Source organism: Hyperoodon ampullatus (genome assembly GCF_949752795.1).
Source record: "Hyperoodon ampullatus genome assembly, chromosome: 13".
In the NCBI taxonomy this organism is placed as follows: Eukaryota; Metazoa; Chordata; class Mammalia; order Artiodactyla; family Ziphiidae; genus Hyperoodon; species Hyperoodon ampullatus.
Genome location: NC_136926.1, coordinates 38728599 through 38754689, shown reverse-complemented (window position 1 = coordinate 38754689; position 26091 = coordinate 38728599). Strand labels below are relative to the sequence as shown.

The window sequence follows — 26091 nt, the reverse complement described above, 5'->3', positions numbered from 1 at the left end:
TTAATAGCACAAATGTTCCCCTTTTTGTTGTTTTCCCACAGGTTCCTGGGGCTCTGTTCATTTAAAAACATTTTTTCCCCTTTGTTGATTAGATCATTTTTACTGATGTATCTTCAGGTACAGGCATACCTCATTTTATTGTGCTTTGCTTTTTTGCACTTCACAGATACTGCAATTTTTACATGTTTGTGACAGCGGTTCATCAAGTCTGGTGGTGCCATTTTTCCAACAACATTTGCTCACGTTGTGTCTTTATGTTGCATTTTGGTAATTCTTGCAACATTTCAACCTTTTTCATTATTATACTTATTATGGAGATCTGTGATTAGTAATCTTAGATGTTAGTACCATGACTACTGAAGGCTCAAATGATGGTTAGCATTTTTTAGCAATAGGGTATTTTAAAATTAAGGTGTGTGCATTGTTTTTTAGATATAATATTATTGCACAGTTAATAAACTGCAGTATAGCATAAACATAAATTTTATATGCACTGGGAAACCAAAAAATTCGTGTGACTGGCTTTATTGCAATATTTGCTTTATTGTGGTAGTCTGGAATCAAACCCACACCATCTCCAAGGTATGCCTGCATACTGAGTCTTTTCTCTTGTCATCTCTGTGCTGCTATTGAGCTTATTGAGGGTGTGTTTTTCATTTTGGTCATTGTATTTTTCCCTTCTGAATTTTCCATTTAGTTCTCTTTTTATTGCTTACACTGTCTAACCATTAATTCCAAGTGTTTGCCCTTATTTGGGGGAGCATTTTAATAATAGCTGTTTTCAAAGTCTTTGTTAAGTCTTTGTTAGATAATTCCAACCGATGTGTCATTTTGCTGTTGGCATCTGTCATTTGTCTTTAACTTTTTGTTTTGAAATAATTACAGATTTACAGGAAGTTACAAATATAGTGCAGAGAGGTCTAGTGCACCCTTCACCCAGTTTCCCTCGATGGTTACATTATGCATAACCTTGGGACAGTATCAAAACCAGCAAATTGCAATTGGTTTGATGTGTATGTATAGTTCTGTGCCATTTTTCCACATGCGTAGATTCCTGTAGCCACTGCTACAATCAAGATACAGAACTATTCCATCAGCACTAAGATTTCCCTGTGTTACTTCTATATAGTCATATCCCCCCCACCCCCCATATCCCTAACTCCTGGAAACCACTAATCCGTTCTCCATCTCTATAATTTTATCATTGGAAGAATGTTATTAGAAAAAAATCATACAGTATACAACCGTTTGAGATTGTTTTTTTCACTCCTCATAAAGCCCCTGAGATCCATCCCCGTTGTTGCAGGAATCAGTAGCTCATTCCTTTTTATAGCAGGGTATCATTCCATAGTGTGGATATACCACAGTCTGTTCAGCCATTTACCTACTGAAGATAATTTTTGTTGTTTCCATTTTTTGGCTATTAGAGATAAAGCTGCTATGAGCATTTGTGTGCAGGTTTTTGCATATACAGTGTTTTCATTTCTCTGGGATAAATGCCCATGAGTGCAAATGTTAGGTCATATGATACTGGCTGTAAAACTATTTTCCAGAGTAGCTCTACCATTTTATATACCACCCTGCAATGTATGAGAGATAAAGTTTCTCTGCATTCTCATAAGTATTGTAACTATTTTTCATATTAGTTGTAATGAGTATATAGTGATATTTCATAATGACTTTAATTTACATTTATTTAATGGCTAATGATATTTAGCATCTTTTCATGCAGTTATTTGCCAGTCAGTACATCCTCTTTGGTGAAATGTCTGTCTATATCTTTCGCCCATTTTCTAATCAGATTTTGTTTTGTTTTTAACATCTTTATTGGTGTATAATTGCTTTACAATGGTGTGTTAGTTTCTGCTGTATAGCAAAGTGAATCAGTTATACATATACATATATCCCTGTATCTCCTCCCTCTTGCGTTTCCCTCCCACCCTCCCTATTCCACCCCTCTAGGTAGTCACAAAGCACAGAGCTTATCTCCCTGTGTTATGTAGCTGCTTCCCACTAGCTATCTATTTTACATTTGGTAGTGTATATATGTCCATGCCACTCTCTCACTTTGTCCCAGCTTACCCTTCCCTCTCCCCGTGTCCTCAAGTCCATTCTCTACGTCTGCGTCTTTATTCCTTTCTTGCCCCTAGGTTCTTCAGAACCTTTTTTTTTTTTTTTTTTTTTTAGATTCCATGTATATGTGTTACCATACGGTATTTGTTTTTCTCTTTCTAACTTACTTCACTCTGTATGACAGACTCTAGGTCCATCCACCTCACTACAAATAACTCAGTTTTGTTTCTTTTTATGGCTGAGTAATATTCCATTGTATATATGTGCCACATTTTCTTTATCTGTTTATCTATTGATGGACACTTAGGTTGTTTCCATGTCCTGGCTATTGTAAATAGAGCTGCAATGAACATTGTGGTACATGACTCTTTTTGAATTATGGTTTTCTCACTGTATATGCCCAGTAGTGGGATTGCTGGGTTGTATGGTAGTTCTGTTTTTAGTTTTTTAAGGAACATCCATACTGTTCTCCATGGTGGCTGTATCAATTTACATTCCCACCAGCAGTGCAAGAGGGCTCCCTTTTTTGCACACCCTCTCCAGCATTTATTGTTTGTAGATTTTCTGATGATAGCCATTCTGACAGGTGTAAGGTGATACCTTATTGTAGTTTTGATTTGCATTTCTCTAATGATTAGTTATGAGTGATGTTGAGCATCGTTTCATGTGTTTGTTGGCAATTTGTATATCTTCTTTGTAGAAATGTCTATTTAGGTCTTCTGCCCATTTTTGGATTGGGTTGTTTGTCTTTTTGATATCGAGCTGCATGAGCTGCTTGTAGATTTGTCAGTTGCTCAGATTGTTTTTTATTGTTGAGTTTTGAGAGTTTTTCAATTATTCTAATATATATGGTTTGCAAAAGATTTCCCCCAGTATTTGGCTTGTCTTTTCATCCTTTTACCTGGATCTTTTGCAGAGCAAAAGTTATTTTTGACAAAGTCCAATTTATCAAAAATTTTTTAGATTTTTAAAATACTTTTTGTGTCATGTTTCAGAAGCTTTCACTAAGTTGTAGTTCTCAAAGATTTTACCCTGTTTCCCTAAACACTTCAACATTTAAATGAGTGATCCAATTTGAGTTAATTTTTGTGTGAGGTGTGAAGTTTAGATTGAGGTTCATTTTTTTAATGGATATCCAATTCTCCAAAACTATTTATTGAAAAGACTACCTTCCTCCATTGAATTGCTTTTGTACCTTGTCAAAAATCACTTGGCTATACTTGTGTGGGTCTGTTTCTTGGTTTTCTATTCTGTTCCATTGATCTATAGTTGGCCCACTGTATCCACAAGTTCCACATCCACAGATTAAACCAATTGCAGACTGAAAGCATTAGGGAAAAAAAAATCCAGAAAGTTTCAAAAAGCAAAACTTGTATTTGCCTGTAGTCAGCAGTTATTTACATAACATTTACATTGTAATTACAACTATTTACATAGCATTTGCATTGTATTAGGTATTATAAGTAATCTAGAGATGATTTAAAGTATACGGGAGGATGTGTGGATGATATATACAAAGGCTATGCCTTTTTTTTTTTTTTTTTTTTGGCCGCACTGTGCAGCTTGCAGGATCTTAGTTTCCTGACTGGATCGACCCCAGCTCCAGCAGTGAAAGCACTAAGTCCTAACCACTGGACTACCAGGGAATTCCACTGTGCCATTTTATTTAACGGACTTGAGCATCTTTGGATTTAGGTATTTGCAGGGGTCCTAGAACCAATCCCCCAGAGATGCCAAGGGAGTACTGTATGTGTGTCCTTCCATGAGTAGCGCACACTGTCTTGATTATTGTAGCTGTGTAAGTCTTAAACTAGGGTACGGTTATTCCTACACATTATTCTTTCTTAAAATTGTTTTAGCTTTTCTAGTTCCTTAGCTTTTCCATATAAATTTTAGAACAATCTTGCCTATATCTACAACATGTACAAAAACTCTTACTGGGATTTGATAGGAATTGCGTTAAACCTATACGTCAGTATTGGGAGAATTGATGTCTTTACTATGTTGAGTCTTCCAATCCATGAACACTATATGTCTCTCCATTTATTTAGATCTTTTAAAAATTTCTTTCATCAGTATTTTGTAGTTTTCAGCATAAATTCTATATTTGCTTTGTTAGATTTATTCCTAAACATTCTTTTTTTATCTGAGTAAATGTAAATGGCATTGCGTTTTTAATTTTGGTTTCTTCATGTTCATTGCTAATATACAAAAATACAGTTGTTTTTGAATGTTTATCTTAATGTCTTATGACCTTGTGGAACTCACTTATTAGTTCTAGGTGTTTTTTGTTTATTTTTGTGCTGTAGCTTCCTTGTGATTTTCCTCATAGACAATCATACCATCTGTAAATATGGACAATTTTATTTCTTCTTTTCTGATATGTATGCCTTTTATTTCCCTTACTTTATTGAGCTGGCTGTGAGTTCCAATGCTATGTTAAATTAAGAGTGTGAGAAAGGACATCCTTGCCTTGTTCTTGATTTTTGATATGAGGGATATCATAGATTTTTGCCATTAAGTATGATGTTAGTTTCAGGTTCTTTTGTAGATGTTCTTTATAAGTTGAGGAAGTTCACCTCTATTTCTAGTTTTCTGAGAATTTTTCTCATGAATAGGAGTTGGATTTTGTCAAATACTTTTTTTTTTTTTTTTGCATTACGCGGGCCTCTCACTGTTGTGGCCTCTCCCGTTGCGGAGCACAGGCTCCGGACGCGCAGGCTCAGCGGCCATGGCTCACGGGCCCAGCCGCTCCGCGGCATGTGGGATCCTCCTGGACTGGGGCACGAACCCGTGTCCCCTGCATCGGTAGGCGGACTCTCAACCACTGCGCCACCAGGGAAGCCCTGTCAAATACTTTTTATGCATCTGTTAATATCATGTGATTTTTCTTCTTTAGCTTGTTCATATAGTAAATTATATATGAAGAGAACTTTTAAGATATACTCTCTTAGCAGCTTTCAAATATTCAACACAGTATTGTTAACTGTAGTCACTGCTGTACATTACTTCCCCAGGACTTATTCATCTTATACTGGAAGTCCAAACCCTTATTTTACAACTAAGACCTCTTTCCATTCTAGTCCAGTATCCCTTCTTAGAGCAGCTAATGACTATTGTCATTGCCTCTGTGTGTGTGTGTGTGTGTGTGTGTGTGGGTGTGTGAGTGTTGGAATGTGAACGGGCGCCAGCCATCACTGTGGTAGAAGATGGAAGCCTCTTCAGGCTTGAGTCATTCTTGGCTCAGGGGTCTTCACATAATGAGGTTACTATCACACAAGCTGGAGAGGCTTCAAAGGAAAGAATTTCTTTCCAATCATAAGTCTGAGAGCTTTGGTAGGCATGCACCTCTACAAAACTTTCTTTGACTCACAGAGCTTTTGAAAAAGTCCCTTTAGACCAAAACACGTGCATCACGGTGGGCTGGTACACAGGTAGATGCCACTGATTTTATCCTGGGCAACTTACGATGTAATCTTATGTTCCAGAATTAGAATTTAACAATGAAGGTTCATCATATTCTTCCAACCAAATGGGGGAAACAGGCTTCTTTACCTATAATGCTTTTGTTTGTATTTCTTTGTATAGCTTTTTTATTTGGTTACTCTAGGTATTCAATTAGACATATATAACTTACATTTGATTGGTGTTGACATTTTATTAGTTTGAGTGAAGGGTAGAGATCTTATCTTCTTTATGTTCCTTTACCGTCCTAGCATATAATATATTCATCTTTAATGTCTTTTTATATGCGAAACAATGAGAAACAGTCAGGTCATATTAAAATCTTTTGCTTCAACTTTCAAGAGAATGAAAGTGTGTTGTATTTTCCTGTATTTTTACTTTTTCATTCATTCTTCCTCTTATCCCAAGATTCTTTCTTTTATCATTTTCTATTTGAAGAATTTCCTTTAATGTTGTATGTCAGCTACATTGTTTTAGGATAGGTCTGCTGGTCACAAATCACTTAGTTTTTTGTCATCTGAGATTATCTTGTTTGTTTGTTTTTTTTTTGAATATAGAACTCTACTTTGACAGGTTTTTGTTGTTGTTGGTTTGGATTTCTTTGGATATATCCTGTTAGGTTCTTCAATCTAGAGGTTTATGTCTTTTGCCAAATGTAGGGAATTTTTAGCCTTCATTTATTTCAGTCCTTTTTAGTCCCATTATCTTTCTTTTCTCCTTCTGGGCCTCCAGTGATACTAAATCTTTTGTTATGATTACCCAGGTCTCTGAGTCTCTGTTCATTCTTTTTTTCCCACCATGATCAAGGTCTAGTTTTATGAAAATTTGTATAGGAACTTTAAAAAGATAACAGTGAGCTGTTTACTTTTCTTTTAAACAGTATTATTTTATTTTTTAATTCAACAGCAAAATACAATCATTCTGAAAAATTATACCACCTTGTAACTATATGTGCTGATTAGGGTGACATGAAGCACACATGGCAAGTGACTCATTTTGCTGCCTTTGAAAGGAAGCATTGCTTTGCATCCCTTTCCTCTTTATTAAATAGTCAAGATCACACACTGGTGTTTATTAAAATAACCAATAGATTTGGCTCTTTGACGAGTGCCAACCTAATGGTAACAAGGACTCTGAAAAATGAAGATTCCCCAAGCCATTTCTACGACTCAGTAAAAGGCTTCAGACTGGGAGGGGAAAGTGCATTTCATTTTTTATTAGTCAAGTATAGTTGGCTGGAAATCAGCTTGTTTTTCTCACTTTCATTTACAAATTTGATGAGCTGTTTTTTTTGAAAAATGTTTTTATACTACTGCTAACTAAACATATGACGTGTTTTATTTTTCCCCAAAGAAACGAATCAGACACTTGAAGGAAAAATTTGAAAAATAAACTCTCTCCCCCAAAACAAAATCGAACCACCTGAACTTTTTCAATTATTCATGCCAACACAAAGTCTAGCTTGTGTTCACCCATACCTATAAACTGTTAAAGTGATAGGGAGGCAGATCCTCTTTGAAATTATCCATGAATATATTTCTGTGACTTCTTAGGATATATCAGTTTCTTACAATACAACAGACCTATGTGGTAGTTATTGTTGTTATCCTTATTTTACAGATGAGAAAATTGAGGCTGTGAAGGGTTAGATAACCTGCTTAAGATCACGGTGACTGTTAAATGTTCTAGGCTGGAATATGACTTCGTGCCCTTTTGACAGGATACTGATTATATAGAAGTATTTTTCTTTTTTATAAGGTTGATGTCTCAACTTTGTATCCTAATTCTGTCCTCCCTTACATTTTTTTGGAACCTCACTTAATCATTTTTATTATATAAAAATATGTCTCTTCTACCTAAAAGTATTTCATCAAATTTAGGTTTTAAATCATGCAAGCTTCTAATCTTTCTCATTTCTTTTGGCCATTATTTCATTTGTTACTTTTCCATTAACTTTTCTACCCATTATAAGCTGGTTTATGCCCCTTCCACTCTGAGAAGCATTCTATTTAAGGTTGATACTGACCTTTAAAAAAAGAATTTCCCAAAGAGCCTCACTCCAGCTTTTCTGGGCCTAGATGGTCTATTGTATGTCTCTACCATAATCTCTTGCCTCGGGAGTCTGTGGGGTTTATAGTTGTCACGTAGCTTTTATGAGCTGTGCCCCCACTGCTTTGTCTACCTGTATTCTTAGTTACACAAAACAGACAGGTCCTTGCCTTGGTCCTTCAGGCATCCCCCAGATGGGTTAAAACAGACATACATAATAGTTTACAAATACGGTCTTACTCTGCTCCCTCAGGTTCAAGGTGGGGGAAGTGGGAACCAATCTGTTACCTACCCAAGACCAAGACCACCCCCACTCCAGGAGAGAGTGGGGTAACAGTGAGTAAACATGTCACAAAACTTTCCTACCATTTGAATATGGCTTTTACTTGATTGGATATTTGCTTGGTTGCTCTTAACCTTTGTTTTCCTGAGCTCTTACAAAGATGGTTCAGAGAGCTTCTGGGTTTTTTTTCACATTTCTTTAGGGGAATGAGAGTTTGGAGTTTCCTAGTCTGCCATTTTGCTGATGTCCAATAGTGAGTTTTTTAAAAAGTTGTGGCAAAATAACATGAAACTTATTTTAATTACTTCTGAGTGTACAGTTCAGTGGCATTATATTGTTGTGCAACTATCATCAGTGACATTTTAATCACAAATTATTTGCCTCCTTTTGCATTTTTCATTCTAGTTGACCTCATGGTGGCATTTTGCTTTGCTCTTAAGTTCCTTCTAGAGTTAGTTCAGCTTTCGTGGTGCTATTACATCTCCCTTCCCCACCTCTCTTATTGCTCATTGGTCATGTCTGCTCTGCTTATCTCTCAGATGTTAATGTTTCCCAGGATGCTATTATTCACTCTTTTTCCATTTTCCCCTTGGTTTAGACTTGTTGGGTAATTGCATCTGTTATCATGGATTTCAGTGTATTCTCATGACTTCCAAATCTATATCACAGTCCAGTCTCTCTGTTGAACTCAAACTCATATTTTTAACTGCCATCTAGTTACCCATAAAATGGCAGCTATCCTGCAGGGACCTCAAATTCAGTATATCTAACATCTTTATCTTTTCTCTCCAAATTGTATTCTCTGCCTTGGTTAATGAAGTCACTATCTTCTTACCTAAACTAGAAGATAGGTAGTCATTCTTATAATTACATAATCATTCTTAATCCTTCCTGTCCCTCTTTCAGTCATTCATCAGGTTCTTTTGCTTCTAATGCTCCATTCCTATTGCCCCAGTTTAGTTCAGACTTGTATTGATATCTTCCTATGCTTGTATTACCACAGTATCCTCCTAATTGCTTCCTTTTCCACCTGTCTCTTCCTGTTCTAATCCACTGTCTTTATCATTGTCAGACTTTGATAAAATAAAAAACAGTCATGTCACTCTTCGTCTCCCCCAAATTCCTGTGGTTCCAAGTGGATATCATAAGATAAATACTGAAATTCTTAGCGTGGTATGTTATACCTTTTAATACACATTCTGTAATCCATCTTCAGAGCATTGTTTCCTGTACCTCCTGCTTCTCACCCTATGGGACCAGAGCATCCTACTCTCATTCTCTAAACTTTTCTTGCCTTTCTTCTCTCTAGATTGCCTTGCCCCACCTCCATCTTACTCTTTCTAAATTCTCTTCTTTAAAGATCAGCTCAAACAAATGGAACCTAATTAAACTTAAAAGCTTTTGCACAGCAAAGGAAACCATAAAAAAAAAACGAGAAGACAACCTATGGATTGGAAGAAAATAGATTAATTTCCAAAATATACAAACAGCTCATACAGCTTAATATCAAGAAAACAAACAATCCAATCAACAAGTGGGCAGAAGGGACTTCTTGGTGACGCAGTGGTTAAGAATCCGCCTGCCAATGCAGGGGACATGGGTTCGAGCCCTGGTCCAGGAAGATCCTGCACGCTGTGGAACAACTAGGCCCGTGCACCACAACTGCTGAGCCTGCGCTCTAGAGCCCATGAGCCACAACTACTGAGCCCACGTGCCACAACTACTGAAGCCCACGCACCTAGAGCCTGTGCTCTGCAACAAGAGAAGCCACCACAATGAGAAGCCCATGTACCGCAACGAAGAGTAGCCCCCACTCGCTGCAACTAGAGAAAGCCTGCATGCAGCAACGAAGACCCAATGCAGCCAAAAATAAATAAATTAATTAATTAATTTTAAAAAAATGGGCAGAAGATCTAAGTAGACATTTCTCCAAAGAAGACATACAGAGGGCCAATAGGCACATAAAAAGATGCCCAGCATCGCTAATTATTAGAGAAATGCAAATTAAAACTACAATGAGGTATCTTCTCACACTGGTCAGAATGGCCATCATTGAAAAGTCTACAAATAATAAATGCTGGAGAGGGTGTGGAGAAAAAGGAGCCCTCTTTACACTGTTGGTGGGAATGTAAATTGGTGTAACCACTATGGAGAACAGTATGGAGGTTCCTCAAAAAAACTAAAAATAGAGTTACCATATGATCCTGCAATCCCACTCCTGGGCATATATCCAGAGAAAACTCTAATTGGAAAGGATACGTGCACCCCAGTGTTCATAGCAGCACTATGTACAATAGCCAAGACATGGAAGCACCCTAAATGTTCATCAACAGATGAATGGATAAAGAAGATGTGGTATATATATATCAGTACAATTGAATATTACTCAGCCATAAAAAACAATGAAGTACCTAGATATTATCATATTAAGTGAAGTAAGTCAGGCAGAAGGACAAATATCATATGATATCACTTATATGTGGAATCTTAAAAAATAATACAAATGGACTTATTTACAAAACAGACTCACAGACATAGAAAACAAGCTTACGGTTACCAAAGGAGATTGGGGAGTGGAGATAAATTAGGAGTTTTGGGTTAACTCATACACACTACTGTATATAAAATGGATAAACAACAAGCACAGGGAACTATATTCAGTATCTTGTAACAACTTATAATGGAAAAGAATGTGAAAAAGAATAGACAGATAGATATAAGTATAACTGCATCACTGCTGTACACCTGAAAGTAACACAACATTGTAAATTAACTATACTTCAATATAAAAAAATGGTTAAAGAGAAAAAAAAATCAACTCATATTTCATCTCCTTTATGAAGCCCCAATGATTAAGCAGTCCTTTCTCTGTGTAGTATCTACTTTGTAACACTGAGGATCCTGTATTGTTTACTTTTTCTACCTACTAACCAGTGAACTTGCAGAGACAGGAAGTATTTTACTATTACTATTATTATCTTCATTATTATTACTATTACTATCTCTGTTTTCCTACAGAGGAGGAGGCTGACTTATAAATAAATAACTACAATGTAGCAAGTATGGTAATTCCTAAATAGGAAGCACATAGGTGTTTTAGTTTTTAACATTTTCTCAGAGTGTTGGGGAAGGCAGCACAAACATTTGAGGCAGTCTAAACATAAGAAATATTCACATCCCAGCTGGAGAAAAGAGCAGGTGCAAAGGCAGTGGGATAGAGTGAGCATGGGCCATTTGGGAGATGACTGGTAGCACACTGTGGCTCAAGCCTAGATATATGTATGTACAGAAAATGAGGCTGGAAAGGTATAGTTTGAGATTGATTGGGAAGAGCCACTGTATGTTTTACTAAATATTTGGAATACTTAATTTTTTGTACTATAATTGTCCTAGGGAATATTGGCATGTATGTAGTAATGTCACATTGGTTAAACAGATTTTAATTGTATTTAATATCAGAAGTTGTTAAAATTCCCTGAGGAAATTCTGTTTCCATTTTCATATCAGTGATTTAATTTTGAGAAATTTCTTATCTCTTTACCTAACAAAGAGATTAACATGGACCCAAAATATTTTCTTCAAATGGTACATCCTCTGTCATCAAACATTTGACAGCTGTCAAAAAAGTCAGCCTCTTTTAGAAGCAGTTTGGTTTTCAGAAGCTCTGGGGTTTTTTTCCCCTCCTAATGTTTATTTATTTATTTGGCGTCGGGTCATAGTTGCGGCATGCGGTGGGGAGGGGTCTTTTCGTTGCAGCGCATGGGCTTCTCTAGTTATGTTGCACGGGCTTAGTTGCCCCACGGCATGTGGGATCTTAGTTCACTGACCAGGGATCGAACATGTGTCCCCTGCATTGGAAAGCGGATTCTTAACTGCTGGACCACCAGGGAAGTCCCAGAAGCCCTGGTTTTACTGCCATAGTTTTAATGGATATTTTTTTTTCAGTTTCTCAAAAAGTATTTCTTATTTAGAAAAGTAACAATTTTGATTTTGAAATTTTACAAATTCAAAAAACAAATTGATGCTTTTTATACATAATATATTTTCCTTTCCTGGTGCCATTATATTCTCTTACCTTATAACAAATGTATTATCACTAATGGATCTAATCCTAAATGATATTTTACACAGGAATCTTACTTTTGTAATTTAAAACTATCCAGAGACTAAAGTTTGCAGCAGTGTTCAGTTGAATAATTTTCTTCTGTTTCTCCTTTGCTTAAACTCTGTTGTGAAATAACACAACTGGTGCTTTTCCCCCTCCTAATACCAGCACTTCTTAAGAAATGTGAAATGTCCATTCTTTAGAGATTCTTGTAAAATGTTATACTTGTCGTTAATTATGCCTGCCTTTGTGTGTTTATGTGAAAATACTTCTCTAGTGTGACTAGCTTCTTTCAAAATACACTGCTATAACTGGCCTACTGTCATTTTTCAAATATAAGTAGCAAAGAATTTAATTATTGTAATTCTTTGACATTGATTGACTCCTCTCCTACATGTTTTCTCCTCTGTAATTCTCATACTGATGATTAAGCTATATGATGGACATGTGAAAGTAGAGGGTAGCTTTCCTTCCTGCATAAATCTTAGAATTGAGTGAAGGAGCAGTGGGACTACGTGCTTTGGCTGCCATTCCTTGTAAGTTGTTTTTGCACTTGGAAGAATGTTAATTTCTATTAAGGTCCTGAATTCCCATACTAGAATATGGACTTTAGGAAGTGGGAAGTCTTATTCTCCATTATTTTAGAGAACTTCAGAGTGTTGAATAGAAGTCAGGATTCCTTGGCCCACTTGTGGTTGGATATGGACATTTCTTACCTTGTGTAGCTTCTCTACTTCATTAAAAGTGGAAGCCTGCATCCCTCTCCCCAACCCCAGTGTTTTGACTTCCCTTAGCCTCTGTTGGTATATGCCTTAGATTATGCTAGAAGAATACCTTCTTCCCTATTTTATTTCTCTGATAAAAGGCATATAATTTTTGCTTATGAGTGATACTGAAAAGCCATATACCGTCTCCTACGTCTGTAAAATTAAAGTGTATGGTGATAGGTCCAGACACCTAGTGACCATAAACAGTTAGTGGAGGCAGCTAGTTTTCCATTAACAAATGCATGATTGAATTCTTGGTCAAGCAAAAGTCAGATGCCTTATGTAAAAAACAAAAAAAGTTTAGTTATATATGGAATTACTACATTGGGAATAGTTTAACATCATGACCTGAGTTTTACTCTTAAGGTTTTATGACCACATGATTAAAATATCTGTTTTCTTTTTATGTCATTTCTATCAGTAGTGAGACTAACTTGTAGAACTTTCAAATGTCAGCTAGAGAAATAAAGGAAAGAGTGGGAAGTGGGACTGTTTAATGGTCAAACACTTCATACACTTCACTCATTTAACTCTCACAAATCCTTTCTGAGTTGTAGTTAGTTATTCCCATTTTACAAAAGAGAAAACGGAGGCTCGGGAAGGTTATGTGACTTGTCCTTCCAACAGTAATATGTAAATATACTATGTTTATTTTTTTTCTTTAAAATGCTTTATTTTTTCATGGTTGAATTCTTTTGACCCATCTGGAATTCACTTAATTATTAATATGAATCAAAAATCATTCTTCTCCCATAGTGCCATGCACTTATACAAACAACATTTACCAAAGAGTGACACTTTTTGTCAGCCCCGTCTTGCCCCTGGTCCTACTATTTGAATGGATGATCCTCTCAGTTCAATAAGTCCTGTAGCTCCTACATCGATTCAGTGGCATTTAATGAACTCTTACTGTGTATTTCAGGATGCTTTTAGTCACAAGAAATAGAAGATCCAATGTAAACTGAGTTAAGCCATAAGGAGAAAGTATTATCTCAAGAAAGCATGGTAAGAATAGGTTCCAGAGTACATTAATTCAGTGGTTCAACAAACATCATCAGAGACCCAGGTTCCTTCCATCTTTTGTCTCTGTTGTCCTCGTTGTGTTTGGCTTTTTCTCCTGCCAACCTCCCTTGAGGCCCCAAGGTGGCTGCTGTTGTTTAAGGTGTCACATACAGATATAACAGTTTCTCATGAAAGGAGAGACTATGTCTGATGTGTATCTCTTTCAAAAGAGAAGAAACTTTCCCCAGAAACCTTTCTGTAGGTTTTTCCCTCATGTTACATGTGTCAGATTATTACCATGTTCCTGTACTTAAACTGAACACTGGCAAGAGTAATAGGCCTCCATGTTTAGCTTAGATTAATCAGAAGTGACCTCCTGGAGTTGGGGAAGGTCTCTCCCTTCTTGGATGCTCGTAGTCTCATGGAGGAGAATGGATAGCCAGAACAAAATCAAAGTTGAATGAGGAAGGTAGAAGGGGGAAATAATTCTTGGGGTAGGAGAGCCAACAGTGCCTGCCATGCTGTGAGTAAAACGTGTTGCTCAGTTCTGGGGCTTAGCTTACTCACAGCATCTGAAATTAGCTGTGAAGATTAAAGTAAAAAATAACTCTAATACAAGGAGAGCTGTTAGATTTAATAGGTAGTTTAGGGAAGGTCATGCAGAAGAGGTAATAGTGGTATATTAGGGAAAACGTAGTATTTTGAGCCAGAACACTAGGTTTGAGTCCTAACCAGTGTACTTTCTAGTTTTAATTAGAAGAATGACTTGTGATTTTCTATTAATTTTTGAACATGTTGGGTCTTCGTTTCTGTGCGAGGTCTTTCTCTAGGTGTGGCAAGCGGGGGCCACTCTTCATCGCGGTGAGCGGGCCTCTCACTATCGCGGCCTCTCTTGTTGTGGAGCACGGTCTTCGTGGCACGCATGCTCAGTAGTTGTGGCTCACGGGCCCAGTTGCTCCACGGCATGTGGGATCCTCCCAGACCAGGGCTTGAACCCGTGTCCCCTGCATTGGCAGGCAGATTCTCAACCACTGCACCACCAGGGAAGCCCTGAGTTCATATTTTGATTTTAACACAGCTTACTAACTAGCTGTGTGGCATTGGACAAGTCAGTTAATATTTCTGATTGTTATTTGCCTTAGCTATGAAATGAGGTGGTTAAACACGTTATTTTTTGAGGTTCTTTTCTGTCTAACATTTAGTAATTAAAAAAAACTTATTTGGAATAAAATTGGAGGCAGTTGTTTTCAGTATATTTACTGAAGAGAGCGTGTTGTAAGTAAAATTTAATACACATTTCCCTCACTTTTTAATGTTTTATTTGATACTAGAAAACAGTATAAGCTGTTACAAATTTAGGTGTTCTGAACCTTTTAAAACTGGGAAGTGTCTTTGGAAGTAGATATGTACTAAGAGCTCTTAAAATAATAGTTATTATAAGATATAATAATATGTTGATTTTATTGCATTATGCCTACTTGCATTTCCCAGACGACTTTATCAAAATTCGGCCTAAAATTGTATAGCTAATATTATTTGTACTACTCTATAATCTGTATAATTTTTTGGAGTGACACGATGCAGTGAAACTTAGTATCTAATCTAAGAAAAGTATTATTTCTTGAGTAATATAACGCCTTTGCTATGGAGCATAAAAATCATTGGTTTAATGTACATTTTATGCACACTTGTTCAGGACATTTTGCTAGGTGCTGTGGGAGAAAATGAGATTTAACTGGTCTCTGCCTCAAAGAACTTAAAACCTAGTCAAATGGGTGTGTATATATATATTTAATTTACCTTTTCCTAGAAAATAGTGAGTTCATATATTTATTGATTGGTTTTCAGTTTAGAATAGACCAAGTAAAGGTTCTTGTCTCTTTATTGTAAAAATAATTAACAAATATTCAGATGGTTTATAAGACTCTAAGAAATGTATCTCAAGGATAGATGAACTTTCTCTAGCGGAGGAACTTTTTCTTCAGATCTGTACAAACCTCTGAATTCTGAAAAGCCAGTGATAGGGTGGGTTGGTCTCTTCAGGCAGTCAACAACATTAGTATTACTAGTCGTCTTCTCCATGGTCAGTTTCCAGCCTAAGCAATGATATATTTTAAAACCTATTAAGATTTGACTGGGCTTTTTGGTTTCCTGGGGAAATATTTTAAGTATTCTAAAATAGCTGAGTTACTCACACCTTTGGCTTCATATAAAGTATATATCCCCTGGCTTTGATTTCTCCTTCAACCTCTTATGAACATGACTGTACATGGTCTCCAGAAGGTGTGTTTTCCTTTGCTGCTTCTGTTTTTATTCTTGGGCTCTATTGTAGCAAACTAAATTTCCCCAGTTAAATAAAATGAAGATTACTTGGGATTATCTGAATGTTTCCTCTGCTCCTACCACATGACACGGTATAATCTGAATAGATGCGTTCCCATTTCAACAGTGATTGGTACACCTTCACATAGCCCTGCACTTGCTTAGATAATATTTAAATATCCCTGTAAAAGTAAAAGCCCATATTTGTCCTTTATTAATAGTTGCTTTAGAAAGTGCTTCAAAAAAAGAAATAGAGCTGTTATGAAAACCCAATATATTTATAAAAAACATACCATAAAAATGTATCTAAATGCAGAATTTATTTTATACTAAACTTCACATTTTAGGAACTAATATTTGATACTACCTTATAAAATATTTGTAGTAAAAAATATAGGCCACTTGTTTTTTATGAGTGTCTGTGAAATAAATAAATGCAGTAGTTAAGGGAAAGTGAAAAGTAAAATTTCCTTCCCTTATATGGGGGGAAAAGGGCACGAGTTGAGGTCACTTGTAGCCAATTTGCAGTGATTTTGCTGCTCCTCTGCCTGGGAGAGTTAGAAGGTGAAAACTCTGTATGAAATAAAACCAAATTTTCTCTTCTCCCAGTACTCATGTAACCTTGTAGAAGGTGTTAAATGAATGCAAGATGTATGAGAGTAAGGCAAATTAAATGTTAAAGCATATATTTTATTCTTTACTCATAAAAAAGGAAAGTGCTCATAGTGTGAACCAAAAAACTAACTTTGTTTGTTTGTTTATTTGTTTAGGATGGATTGGATGCTTTGGTATATGATTTGGATTTTCCTGCCTTAAGAAAAAACAAAAATATTGACAACTTTTTAAGCAGATGTAAGTAATTTTTTGTGGAGGTTAATGGCAGACTATATATAATGAAATACTGACTTAGATAATTCAAGCCCCCCCCTTTTTTCCTTTCTATCTACTCTGGTTATTTCATCAATAGTACCTACATCAAATGAGTAGGAAATGGGAAAGAAACTTTGTCAGTTTGGGAGCTTATCAGGAGAATCTAAAATATTTTGCAAAGGAATAAAAAGTAAATGGCTAAAATAAATATGTTAAAATAAGCATATACATACATGCACATTGAATTTCAATAATATTATATTTATCCTCTATTTTTCTTTTATAAATGAATTAGCTATTATGTTTCAGTACCTGCAGGTGAGAATCAATTACATATGAAAAGCCCTCCTACCACTGAGATATGAGAATTTTCTCTGTGAAACCTGGCTTATATTTAAGTTTTACAGATGTTCTTTTATAAAAACTCTTTTTTGGACTTTGATGTTAAATATTTATCATTTAAAATTTGATTAGAGAACTTATTAAGGTAGTTTCAATCTTTTCATCTTAAATAATTGATAATAAGATTTTGGTTTATAAAATCCTCCCCACTCCATTTTTTTTATCTGTTCCTAAACCATACATATCGATACATTTAGGTTGGGTTGATTTTAGTGTTATCTTTCAATTTTGGTTACATATGTTTTGTTAGAAAAGTTTTATTTTTCTAAATAGTCAAATCTTTTTAACTTTAGATTTAATTTCTTTTATCGTTTCTACACTTTGAAATCTTGGCTCAATTTTTTTTAATAAATAAATAAATTTATTTAAAAAAATGACATTCTAAGCTTGTTTCTTTTTTTTTTTATTACTTTCTGCTTTATATCAAAGTGATTGGCTCAGAATTTTACTTATCAATTTTTTTGGTTTCTGTTTTTCTCTTCTTTATAACATTATTTTTTCAGCCTTAATTTTATTTTGGAATATAGTGCCAGATTTTGAATTGCAAACTTTAAAAAAATTTTTCTTAATTTCTCACATCTTACTGAAATTGCAGAAAAATTTTATTGCTGTTTAATTTGCTTCACCTTCCTACTTAACAATACAGCAGAAGAACTAAAAAGATGGAGAAACTTGACCCCTTCTTATTTGATGGGAGGCAAAAGGATGAATGCTTGTTAGTACAAAGTTGGGGTGTGTAATTTTGTGAAGTAGGGTAGCAAGAATTGGAACACATGCTTTTAAAAATCTGTTACTGTTTTTGCTATGCAACGTTGCTGCTTTCATAATACTAAGTTTGCCTTTACATTGTATTTTGTAAATAGAAACATCAGTAGCCACAGTAGAAATAAATAAAATGAAAGGAAAGTATAAAGCTAAAGAAAACTATTTTAAATGGATAAACCTGTGTAGTTTAGTCTAGTTTTCAGATTGAAGAAAAGTACAGAGAATAATATTAAAAGTTTTAGCAAATCATATCTAGCATTAGGTAAAAATTTTGACCAAGTAGGGTTTATACCAGGATTGCAAAGCTAGTTTAAGGTTCAAAAATCAATTAGTGTAATCTACCATATTAACATATTAAAAAAGAAAATCCATAATATCATCTTAGTAGATGCAGAAAAAGCATTTGAAAAAAAATCAGTATCCATTCTTGGTTTACAGATATCTCTCAGCAAACTAGGAACTGGAGGAAACTTTCATACCCTGATAAAGAAAATCCACAAAAAACCTATAGTTCAGATTGTATTTAATTGTGTATGACTAAATGCTTTTCCCCTAAGGTTGGGAAAAGGCAACTATGTCTTCTCCCACTACTTCATTCAGTGTTGTCCTGGAAGTTTTAGACAGTGCAGTTAAGGTGTAAAATAAACAAAAATCATATAGATTAAAAAGGAACAATTTAAAATTATTCAGACACTGTATTTTTCTGTATAGAAAATCCTCAAAGTTCTACAGAAAAAGCCTCAAGAACTTATCAGTGAGGTCGCAAGCTAGAAGATTAACATACAAAAAACAGTTTATAGCTATATATTAGCAGTAAGCAATTTTAAATTGACATTATAGCAAATATAGCACCACTTACAGTAGATGCAAAAGCATGAAAAATTTAGGGATAAATTTGACAAAATGTGTGTAAGCCTGTATACTGAAAATGATTTAATATACTGAGAGAAATGAAAGAAGACCTTTAAAAAAAAGACAGATATTCAATGTTGATGGATTAGATAATTCAGTATTAAAATGTCAGGAATCCCCAAATTAATTTATCTATGGTGTCCATGTCTTCTCAGAACCTAAGCAGGATTTTTTGTATAAAGTAACCATTAATTCCAAAATTCATAAGGCAATGTGAAGGGTCTGGAATAGCCAAAACAATTTTGGAAAGTAAGAACCAAGTTGGAGGACTAACACTATTAGATTTTAAGATCAAGGCAGTATAATGAAATGAAAGAATAAACATATAGATAAATGGAACAGAAATAGATCCTTATATATGCAGTCAGTAGATTTTCAACAAAGTTGACAAGGTAATTCAGTACCCAAGCCTTACTTTGCAGTATATACAAAAATCAACTTAAAATGGATCATAGACCTAAATGTGAGAGCTAAAACTAGTAATAGTTCTAGAATAAGACATAGAAAATATTTGTGATTTTGGTTAGGCAAGAATTTCTTAGATGGGATGCAAATGGCACAAACCATTTTCTTTTTTTTAAGCTAGATTAGATTTTATCAAAATTCAAAACTTTTTCTATTCATGTGATACTGCTAAGAAAATGAACAGGTAAACCACTGACTGGGAGAATATGGTTGCAAAACAAATGAAAGGGGAAAAAATAATCTTTTCAACGAACATTGCTCAGACAACTGGATAACCATATGCAAAAGAATGAAGTTGGACTTCTGTTTCACACCACATACAAAATTAATTCAGAATGTAAAATTGTAAAACTCTTAGAAAAAAACATAGGCGTAAATCTTCATGACCGTGGATTAGACCAGTGTTTCTTAGATATAAGCCTAAATTACAAGCAGGAAAAGAAAAATAAATAAATTGGGCATCATCAAAATTAAAAACTTTTGTGCTTCAAAGGACACTATCAAGACATTGGAAAGAGGGACTTCCCTGGTGGCACAGTGGTTAAGAATCTGCCTGCCAGTGCAGGGGACATGGGTTCGCACCCTGGTCTGGGAAGATCCCACATGCCGCGGAGCACCTAAGCCTGTGCGCCACAACTACTGAGCCTGCGCTATAGAGCCTGTGAGCCACAACTACTGAAGCCCATGCTCCATAGTAAGAGAAGCCACCGCAGTGAGAAGCCTGTGCACCGCAACGAAGAGTAGCCCCTGCTCGCCGCAACTAGAGAAAGCCCGCGTGCAGCAGCGAACACCCAGCGCAGCCAGAAATATAATTTTTAAAAAAGACAGTGAAAAGGTGAATCACAGGATGGGAGAAAATATTAACAAATCTTATACAATAAGTCCCTTACATATGAACCTTCAAGTTGCAAACTTTGAAGCGTGCGAATGTGTGTTCGCATGTCCAATCACGTAAGTTAGTTCACAGGTCTGGTGTACATTGTCATGTGCGTGCATCCTCTACAAGTGGTTGTGCTTTGTGTACTTTACAGTACTGTATAGAGTACAGTAGTACAGTATCTTTATTTCAAGCTCAGGATGTCCAGAAGCAAACGTAAAAGCAGTGGTGATGTAGCTGGTACTGTGTACTTTTCAAGGTACTGTACTGTAAGATTAAAAATGTTTTCTTTATTTTCTGTGTTTATTTGTTTTTTATGTATTATTTGTGTGAAAAGTATTAAAAACCTGTTACAGTACAGTACTATATAGCCTGTTGTGTTAGTTAGGTACCTAGGCTAACTTTGCTGGACTTACGAACAAATTGGATTTACGAACACGCTCTCGGAATGGAACTCGTTCATATGTAGGGGACTTACTGTACTTGATAAAGGATTAATATCTGAAGTCTTACAACTCAATAATAAAAAGACAACCCAATTTAAAAATGGGCAAAGGATCTGAATAGACATTTCTCAAAAAAGACACACATGAAAAGCTGTTCAACATGGTTAGTCATCAGGGAGTTACAAATTATGGTCACAATGAATCAGTACACATTTATTAGAATAACTAAAATTTTAAAAACTGACAATATCAAGTATATGTGAAAATGGAACAGCTGAACTCTGACACATTGCTGGTTGGTTTGTAAAACGGTGAGCTGCTTTGGAAAACAATTTGGCATTTTTCTTATAAAGTTATACATGCATTTATCACATGACCCAGGGATCCCACTCCTGGGTATTTATGTAAGATAAATGAAAGTATATATCTGCACAAAGACCTATGTGAGAATGTTTAAGGAGCCTGTATTTACAATTGCTGTAAACTGGAAGCAACCAGATGCACATCAGCTGATAAATGGGTAAATAAATTGTGGTACACCACATAATGGAATACTCAACAGTAAAAAGGAGTAAATTACTGATAGGTGCAACAACATTGATAAATCTCAAAAGCACTGTGGTAAGGGAAAAAAGCCAGGCACCCCCCCACCCCCCCCCCAAAAAAAAGGCCAGGCACAAAAGGCTACATACTGTATGGTTCCCATTTACGTGACATTATAACATTCTCCTTCAACTCCTGAAGTTGTATTTATGTAATATTTCACACAGAATAATAGATTTTCATAGGATAGTATTCTGCATGTTGCTGAAATTCATTTATATGGATTTTTATAGCTTTCATTAGTGGGTACATCAAAATTATTTTTCTGAAGGTAAATGTTTTGCTTTGCATTGCTTTTTGCTGACAGGTATCAGATGTAGTGATCTAAGAATAACACCTAGAATATGGAATAAAATCTTTTTCTTTAGTAATTCAGCTCAAGTCTCACTAAAGTATAGCAGCTTTAAGGTGTAGCAGCCTGAAGTATTTTAAACTTCAGGCCTAATTATATTACAAACTGTATTTCCATCTTTTTGTGTTGAAGCATGTATGGACACTGAAAGGGAAAAGAGAATCTGTGACCCTTTGACTGAATAACTAGTTAAATATAAAGATTTGCTTTTCTGGACTCTGGTCTATGATACCTAAATAGTAAGGACTACAGAGAAAATGTTTATCAGCCTCACATAACTGATAAAGATTTTAAGGTGAACTTTTAAAGTAAGGGTTAGGAAGGTATCCAGATAAAATCGAACTGTCTTGGTGGGAAGAAACATGTTGTGGGGCAGGTACACACTGGAAGGAGGAGGAGGGGGATGTGGAAATGGTGATTTTTTGACTGTATATGTTTGTAAACCATTGTGAATTTCACTGTGATTTGGGGGTACAAGATTCGTAATTAACGTTAGTACGAAAGCATACTTATTAAACAGATACTACCAGTCTAAAAGAAGGTAATGGAGATCATTGTATGTGTAAAAAAAATCCATGAACCTGAAAGGAAAAATGTAGAGAGCATTTGTTTGGATTCAAAAAATAAACCCAGCAAGGGAAGTTTATAGCTATACAGGCTTATCTCAGGAAACAAGAAATATCTCAAATAAACAACCTAACCTTATGCCTAAAGCAACTAGAGAAAGAAGAATAAACAAAACTCAAAGTTAGTAGAATGAAAAACATAAAGATCAGAGCAAAAATAAATGAAATAGAGACAAAAACAGTAGAAAAGGTCAATGAAACTAAAAGCTGGTTCTTTGAGAAGATAAACAAAGTTGATAAACCTTTAGCCAGACTCATTAAGAAACAAAGGGAGAGGACACAAATCAATAAAATCAGAAATGAAAAAGGAGAAGTTACAACCGATACCACAGAAGTACAGAGGATCATAAGAGACTACTATGAGCAACTATACACCAACAAAATGGACAACCTAGAAGAAATGGACAAATTCTTAGAAAGGTACAATCTCCCAAGACTGAACCAGGAAGAAATAGAAAATATGAGCAGACCAATTAGCAGTACTGAAATTTAATCAGTAATTTAACAACTCTCAACAAACAAAAGTCCATAACCAGATGGCTTCACAGGTGAATTCTACCAAACATTTAGAAAAGAGTTAACAACTATCCTTCGGAAACTATTCCAGAAAATTGCAGAGGAAGGAACACTTCTGAACTCATTCTATGAGGCCACCATCAGCCTGAAACCAAAACCAGAGAAAGATACCACAGAAATGAAAATTACAGACCAATATCACTGATGAACATAGACGTAAAAATGCTCAACAAAGTACTAGCAAACCAACTCCAATAATACAGTAAAAGGATCATATACTGTGATCAAGTGGGGTTTATGCTAGGGATGCAAGGATTTTTCAATATCTGCAAATCAATCAGTTTAATTCACCACATTAACAAATTGAAGGATAAAAACCAGGTGTTCATCTCAACAGATGCAGAAAAAGCTTTTGGTAAAATTCAACATCCACTTATAATAAAAACTTTTTGAAAAAGGGCATAGAAGGAATGTACCTCGACATGATAAAGGCCATATGTGATAGATCCACGGCTAACATTGTACTCAATGGTGAAGAGCTGAAAGCATTTCTTCTAAGACCAGGAACAAAACAAGGATGCCAACTCTTGCCATTTCTGTCCAACATAGTTTTGGAAGTCCTAGCGACAGCATTCAGAGAAGAAAAAGACATAAAAGGAATCCAAATTGGAAAAACGAAGTAAAACTGTTACTGTTTGCAGATGACATAATGCTGTGCATATAAACTCCTAAAGACGCTATCAGAAAACTACTAGAGTTCATCAATGAATTCACTGAAGTTGCTGGATACAAAATTAATATACAGAAATCTGTTGTATTTCTATTCACTAACAGTGAAATATCAGAAAGAGAAACTAAGGAAACACTCCCATTTACCATTGCGTGAAAAAGAATAAAATAATTATGAATAAGCCTACCTAAGGAGGCAAAGGACCTGTACTCTGAAAAGTGTAAGACACTGATGAAAGAAATTGAAGACCACACAAACAGATGGAAAAATATACCATGTTCTTGGATTGGAAGAAATCAATATTGTTGAAATGATTGTACTGCCCAAGGCAGTCTATAGATTTAGTACAATCCCTATCAAATTACCAATGGCATTTTTTGCAGAACTGGAACAAAAAATATTTAAACTTGTATGGAAACACAAAAGACCCTTTATAGCCAAAATAACCTTGAGAAAGAAGAACAGAGCTGGAGGAATCAGGCTCCCTGACTTCAGACTATACTACAAAGCAATACATATATAATCAAAACAGTATGGTACCGGCACAAAAACAGACATAGATCACTGGAACACTATAGAAAGCCCAGAAATAAACCCACACACTTATGGTCAGTTAGTCTGCAACAAAGGAGGCAAGAATGTACAATGGAGAAAAGACAGTCTCTGCAATAAGCGGCGCTGGAAAAACTGGACAGCAGAACATTCTCTAATAACGTATACAGAAATAAACTCAAAATGGATTAAATACCTGAATGTAAGACCGGATACTATAAAACTCTAAGAGGAAAACATAGGCAGAACATTCTTTGACGTAAATCGCAGCACTCTTTTTGCTTATTTTTCTCCTCCTAGATTAATGGAAATAAAAACAAAAATGAACAAATGGGACCTAATTAAACTTAAAAGCTTTTGCACAGCAAAGGAAACCATAAACAAAATGAAAAAAACCTACGGACTGGGAGAAAATATTTGCAAACGATGCTACTGACAAGGGATTAACTTCCAAAATATACAAACAGCTCATACAACTTAATATCGAAAAACAAACAACCCAATCAATAAATGGGCAGGAGATCTAAATAGACACTTCTCCAAAGAAGACATACAGAGGGCCAAAGAGCACATGAAAAGATACTCAATATTGCTAATTATTAGAGAAATGAAAATCAAAACTACAATGAGGTATCCCCTCACACTGGTCAGAATGGCTATCATCAAAAAGTCTACAAACAATACATGCTAAAGAGGGTGTACACTGTTGGTGGGAATATAAATTGGTGCAACCACTATGGAAAACAGTATGGAGGTTCCTTAAAAAACTAAAAATATAGTTACCATATGATCCTGCAGTCCTACTCCTGGGCATATATCCAGAGAAGACTAATTAGAAAAAGATACGTGCACCCCAATGTACATAGCAGCACTATTTACATACAATAGCCAAGACATGGAAGCAACCTAAATGTCCATCGAAAGATAAATGGATAAAAATGTGTTATATACATACAATGGAGTATTACTCAGCCATAAAAAAGAATGAAATAATGCCTTTTGCAGCAACATGGATGGACCTAGAGATTATCATATTAAGTGAAGTAAGTCAGAGAAAGACAAATATCATATGATATCACTTACATGTAGAATCTAAAAAGATACAAATGAACTTATTTACAAAACAAATAGACTCACAGACATAGAAAACAAACTTACGATTACCAAAGTGGACAGTGGAGGTGGGGTGGGGGGAGATAGATTAGGAGTTTGGGATTAACATATACATACTACTATATATAAAATGGATAAACAACAGGGATCTACTGTATAACAGGGAACTGTGTTCAATATCTTCTAATAAAGTATAATGGAAAAGAACCTGAAAGAGAATATATATATGTATAACTAAACCACTTTGCTGTACACCTGAAACTAACACATTGTAAATTAACTATATTTGGATTTTAAAAAGTGGTTAAAAAAAAAAACAAATGGTATTTCTTGGTAGCATACTATAGCTTTCCTAATGCAAATTACAAAAGTAGCTCTCCGTTTATATAAAAGCATAGAGAACTGTTGATAAAATTTTAATTTGCTTTGCCAATGATTTATTATTGAAAAAATAATGAGAGTAATAATTGCTGTTCTCAGTTTGTGGCTGCAGCCACAGAAACCAAGGTGATTGCACAGGCAGTTCTCAGATAGGAAAGGATATGAATGACTCTGTCAAGTGTGAGTACATATCCAGGGATAAATGCAAAAGAGTAGTACAAATCTGTAAAAATTGTGTTAGGCCAAAAGCCTGTGATGAGCCAAAACTTGTGAAAAGTTCTTGAGACAGCAAAAGTAACTTCTTCCCTCTAATCTTTCCCCATTTAGAGTTATGGGGACAATATGTATGAGAAAATGATAAACTCACTGCATGAGACCATTTATTCTTGAAATATTTTTTGAATGCCCAGTCACT

The 26091-nt window shown here is 35.4% G+C and overlaps 1 protein-coding gene across 1 annotated transcript in view; it reads left to right on the top strand.

The window, feature by feature from the left end:
* Positions 1-26091, top strand: part of ROCK1 (Rho associated coiled-coil containing protein kinase 1) — a gene marked incomplete at both ends in the record, with an annotated part of 149455 nt that overhangs the window by 18431 nt on the left and 104933 nt on the right. The window contains one exon of the mRNA XM_079718169.1: positions 16837-16918. Coding sequence (XP_079574295.1) covers positions 16837-16918 — 82 coding nt within the window. The remainder of the gene's footprint in view (positions 1-16836; positions 16919-26091) is intronic.